Source organism: Asparagus officinalis, chromosome 7, assembly GCF_001876935.1.
Source record: "Asparagus officinalis chromosome 7, Aspof.V1, whole genome shotgun sequence".
Classification (NCBI taxonomy): domain Eukaryota; kingdom Viridiplantae; phylum Streptophyta; class Magnoliopsida; order Asparagales; family Asparagaceae; genus Asparagus; species Asparagus officinalis.
The window spans coordinates 72905860-72911859 of NC_033800.1; the positions used below are offsets into that span (position 1 = coordinate 72905860).

General features: G+C 36.2%; 1 protein-coding gene across 1 annotated transcript in view; it reads right to left on the bottom strand.

Moving 5' to 3' along the window:
* Positions 4908–6000, bottom strand: part of LOC109847343 — a 10829-nt gene continuing 9736 nt past the window's right edge. Inside the window, exon 10 of the mRNA XM_020416576.1 lies at positions 4908–5423. Coding sequence (XP_020272165.1) covers positions 5154–5423 — 270 coding nt within the window. The 3' untranslated portion in view covers positions 4908–5153. The remainder of the gene's footprint in view (positions 5424–6000) is intronic.

Below are 6000 nucleotides of genomic sequence, written 5' to 3' on the forward strand. Positions count from 1 at the left end.
CCGAAAACCTCACTACACACTCGGTTTCTAGCTCACCGAAAACCTAACAATCTCACAATGTAACAAATATAAATTGTTCTCTAATATGGACGAGAACACAATAAAAGCCCACACTCAATGTTACAACTCTCACAACCCTAATATATTATGAATGCAAATACAATAAGCTCAAGTGGGTGTGTGCAACAATGAGTAAAATCAAATCTAAACTCAATATAAAACTAGCTTTAATAGAAATGATAATTGACAAATAACAAATGAAAGCTAGAGTAGAGTTTAGAAAACTTCTCAATGGAAGACAAGATGGAGAGATGGAGATTGGAGCCCAAACAAGAAGATGATCTCCTCCACTTGTGAAAACTTCTTCACAAACAAAACAAACCCTTAAACACACTTAAACCCTTGTTTAAAACTTGTTTAAAAACTTCTTAGATAGTTTGAAAAGAGATCAGCAATGGGTATTTATACCCTCTCAAAACTCAGCCAAAAACCCTCAAAACAAGATTAGCACAAAAATATAACTTGGATCTTTAACTCAAGGCGATTAGACCTTAAATCAAAGAGCACCAAGCTCTGATACCAATTGTTAGACCCTAGAGGGGGGGTGATTAGGGTCTTATGCTAATCTAATCCGATTAAATGCCAATTAAAACTAATTAATAAGTTATCCTAGCAAGTATAAAATACAACAAGATACGTAAGCTAGGATAAGCAATATGAACAAATGAATATATCCTATCAATGAGATATTACAAATATATGAGCAAGGATATATGAACTAACACAAGGGTAAAATAAACAATCTACACAAGTGATAGGGTAATATGATGAGCAATACACAAAGGCGATATAAGATATGAAAACAAGAATAAGAACGCCAATGCAATCACAAACAAAACGATATGTTTACGAGGTTCGGTCCCCACGACCTACGTCCCCGCTCCTCACCTCGAGGAGATCTCCACTATCACAACCGGGTTTTCTACGTTCACCCGAACAACGTTTACACCTCACAATACAATCACTATGTAATCACACCTCACACACTAAGTGTTGGTCCTAGCCCGTGTCCTCCTCCTCAAGTGCTCGGTTACAACCTCTCCCTAGGCACGTCAACCGACGCCACTCCTCTTGGATTCGACCCCGTCTCTCACCACACACTTCTCTCGGTGTACAAGTGTATTACAAGTGAATCCTCACAATTAAGCACAATATAAATCAATTGATTGTTCTCTAAACAAGGTGAGAACTCAATTAAGCACAACTCTTAGTCACAAACCCACAACCCCAAATTATACTATGAATGTAAATACAATAAGCTCAAAAGGTTGTGTGTGAACAAAGAGATATAAATCAAAACTAAACTCAATGTAGTTCTAGCTTAATAACAATGATAATCAAATATATAAAAGAGCTAGAAATAGAGTTTAGAAAACTTCTCAATATATCAAGAGTGGAGGGAGAAGAGTTGGATGCCCAAACACCAATAGATGATCTCCTCAAGCTCTTGTTGAATTGAATCACAAAACAAAAACACTCTAATGCTTAAAAGCTTCTTAAAACAAACTTAAACAAACACTAAACAAGTTTAAACCCTTGTTAAAACCTTTTAAACCATTCTATTAACATCTAGACAATGGGGTATTTATACCCTCTCACAACTCAGCCAAGAAACCAGAGCAAAAGACAAAACAGCCCCAAGGCAACGGTCAAAAAACTAGCCGTTGGAAGCTGAAGGAACACTCGTCGGTCGACCGGAAAATTCGTCGGTCGACCGAAAATTTTCATCGGTCGACCGGACCGGTCGACCGACAGGCTTCTGTCACCCAGAGAACTTTTGACCTCAGGTTCGGTCGACCGGTGCGGTCGACCGAAATCTGACATATTCAAAAACTGTTTTGCTGATTTTAAAACCCTGTTTAAAAATATCAAATAAATTCCAAAAAATGTAAAACTTTGGGAAATGATTGTAGACATGATAATACACATGCTACAAAAACTGGTTTTCTAAAAAGACTTCCCAAATGAGAAATATCATCTTTTTGCAAAATAGTCCAAAACATGAAAACCTGAAAATTGATATTTTGATATTTTGACTTAAACAACATTTTGAAACCTTATGAAATGATTGTATAGACTTGATAAAAGATATAACATGTTGTTATGAAGTCTATAATCTAGAAATACAATATTTTCATAAATTTGCATATTCTATGCAATATATTCAAAACACTAAATATGATTTCATTAAATATAAGCTTGTTAAAGGTGAAATCATATATAGGCATATAAACATGAAACAAAATAGTATTTTCCAATTCTATGCATTTGTTTCATATATAAACTCGAAAACTATAAAACAAAAAACGTATATGTATATATATATAAAACTATATATATATATAGAAATCAAATACGTGTGTGTATATGATATTGAGCTTAAGGTATTAAACACACATAATATAAACCTATACTAAATTACCCAAGCTTGATCTTGATCTTCATTGTAGCTCAACTTGGTAATGTCGCGGATGAAGCTTGAACTTGGATCTTGAACTTTGAATAGCAATACTTCACTCCACTATTCCGCCAACCTCCTCTTGATATGATCGTTGAAGCGCAATCCATCCAATCTCCAACAACGTTGTTTGTCTACAATGAATAAGAATGTACAAACACTAGACAAACAACATTAGTAGTAAATTGTTTGTTAAACATCATCAAAACAAGAAGGCCAACACCTAGATCCGCTTTTAAAATTCTCAGGTAAGATTAAACTTGGATTGCTATGGTATCGTGTCAAAGTTTTCTTGCTACTATATTGAAACTCCGAAGTTGTTGTGACGGTTGAGAAATATAGTTTTATGCTTTAACGGACTAGGTAACGACAAAGCAAATGAGCATAAATAAGACTATTATATGTTGTTTTGACAAAAAGAGTCCTAGCTGATTGTCGGCAGATAACATATGCCAATGATTCATAACCTATCTTCTATAAAACCAACTATTATCCATATCTTCCTGGCTGCCGTATTATATCCATATCTAACTTATGGAGGCGATATATTAATCTTGAAAATACTTGCATATATCTATTTCTTTTCTTTATTTTTCAATGAAAAACAATAACGGCGGGCGCTCATTTTGAATATATCGAATCATAATATTTTAATAATATGTGTATAACAATATCGAAATACTAATACATGTCGGGTGCATCATACCAATAACTAGTTTATCTTCTAAGAGTAAAACCCACATCATCTTGTGTCTACAATTATAACACATTGAAGCAAACATGCTACATAATCAATTACATAAATGATTGATTCTTGAAAGGGGTATAAGCTTTGGGTTTTTTTTTTCTTTTTTTTTTTGGGTGGTAATTTAACCATTGGAAGTTGGGTTTTAAACAAATGTCCTAAAGTTTAAAACGGATCTTATTTTGGGAATTTTTTTGGCAAACAGGTTGGGTTTGAAAATCTGTCCACATAATCAATTATATAAATGATTGATTCTTGAAAGGGGTATAAGCTTTGGGTTTTTTTCTTTTTTTTTGGGTGGTAATTTAACCGTTGGAAGTTGGGTTTTGTGGATTCGGGGATTCTACCGTTGAAGAAAAAGGAAAATTTGGGTTGCGGGTATAAACCCAGTTTTTAAACCCACTATAAACCGGGTGGGTAGGAGTTTAAATGTTATCATTGTTTAATGAGAAAGGAGTATAATAGGAGGAGGGTTACATATTTCCTTTAGATTTAACCCTTACTAATACCCAGAGGAAAGCTTTGGCAATGAAAACGATGCTCTTGAGGGAGGTTTTGGCAAATACTGAGCTGGAGGTGGGGAGTTCTGACAATTAAAGATGATGTAAGGAGCTTATATGCAATTACCCCTTCTTGAAAACAATGGGACGGTCTTTTCAACAGTGGATTCAGAGGACAGAACCCACATGAAGCCTAGAAGACAAATCAATTCGAGCTTTTCAACAGTGGAATCAGAGGACAAAACCCACATGAAGTCTGAAGGTTCACAACTTGAAGACAAATCAATTTGAGCTGACAGAGTCGGCTCCATTATTACTATGAACAAATTTTCAAAACAGCCACAAACAAATTTTTATTTTTCAAAATCGACCCATTTTTTTTTATTTACCAAAATCGACCCGATTTTTGCCACGTAGGCTTAATGACGTTCCTAAACAGTCGGGGTTGGCAACCCCGACTGTTTAAGAGGGTGTTAAACCCTAATTAATAAATTTGCATGTCCTAAACAGTCCAGTCGGGGTTGCCAACCCCGACTGTTTAGGAACGTCATTAAGCCCACGTGGCAAAAACCGGGTCGATTTTGATAAATAAAAAAAACCGGGTCGATTTTAAAAAATAAAAATCTTTTTGGGGCTGTTTTAAAAATTTGTTCTTATTACTACGATAGGGACCAGACAGCGTTCGTGGCATGTCTTCTCCTTGTTCCTCTATATGCACATAACAGATGACAAGTGGTGAACTTATCCAACAAGAATACTAAAGAATCATGATCAACGCAATGATCCTATCTATAAGCACTAAGATAATTCAACATGAGATCATATCAACCCCTGAACGTGAAAAATCTCGATAATTGAGATTGTAAATACCAGATCCGAACACATAAGAGCTATTTGGAGGAGGAGAAAAAGAAAAAGGAACGACTTGTGATTGATATGCACACGATAGTTGATATGCACACAAGGCTTTTTATAAGGAGGCTTCTGCAATTACAGATGAAGAAACTGAAGAGCAAGATGAACAGCTGTGACTGGAAACCATATTTTTTTTTTCCAGATTACCACTGCAGTTATAATTGCAGTATTTCACAAACCAAACAATATTCGCCTTAGCAATGCAAAGTGGAACTATTAGGGCGGAGAATTAGGCAGACTAAACAGAAAAATCAATGAAAATATAGGAAAGTAGTATTACACCACAGATTTAGGCAAAAACAAGGTCCAGCGACCCAGGCTACAACCTTAAAAATGAAGAGAAACAATCTGGACCATACCACTACATAAAGAAAAGGAATTAAGCCCTGTAAGAACACAGAAGACCTTTGCTAAAACCTGGAACCTCTGCAAAAAATGAGGGTAAAACTGCACAACTGCTATCAACAACTAGACATCATTCAGTATTGTTTCTCCTTTTGGGTACGTACTTCAACCTGTAGCTTTTCTCAGTCTTTGGTTTGAATTTAGGTTTCGAAGCTCCGGCCATGGCTGGTTCGACCAAACCTAGTCCTGTCAACCTGTTCTCTGCACTGCCAAGAATGCTCCTCATTGAGTGAGGTGCTGGTATATTGCCTTCCAAGGTCTCAAGGTTGGGTGATGGATTGGTTTCAGGGGATAGAACTAGCTTCACATGATCAGATGCCATTGCCTCCTTCCACCCTGTATGGTATTAAAACGAGGGTTAAAGTTACAGTTCATATTTAATAATAGTGCAGTAACTGTAGCTATTATCAATATCGAACTATGTCTTAGAATCGAATAGAAATCGTAATGATCAAAGTCAAATGCATTGTCATGTTTCATATGTGCATGATGCCCATGGAGCATGATACATGTGCAGGCATGACACATACACAAGGTGTGGAAAATCTGGAGGGTAAATTGCAAATGACCCCCCTCATTTATTCCTTCAGTAGCAATTATCACCTCTCAACTCCTTCATTAGCACTTGTGACCCACCAATTCATGAGGGGGTGGGGGTCATCAGCACTTCAAAATGCCAATCCAGAGATGACAAGTGCCAATAGAAGAGTTGAGGAGTGTCAAGTGTCGCATTAAGGAATAGAAAAGGGGGTTGTCTGCGTTTACCCACTCCTTATTCTGATCTTGCACAGGAATGCATAGAAAGCTGACCCCAAAAAATTTGGGTTAAAAGCAATTGTTGTTACTAAATGCAGTGGATAGGTAAAGTTTCTTAATTTATAGAGCTAAGGTATGTACGATATGCAGCTTGTTTAGGT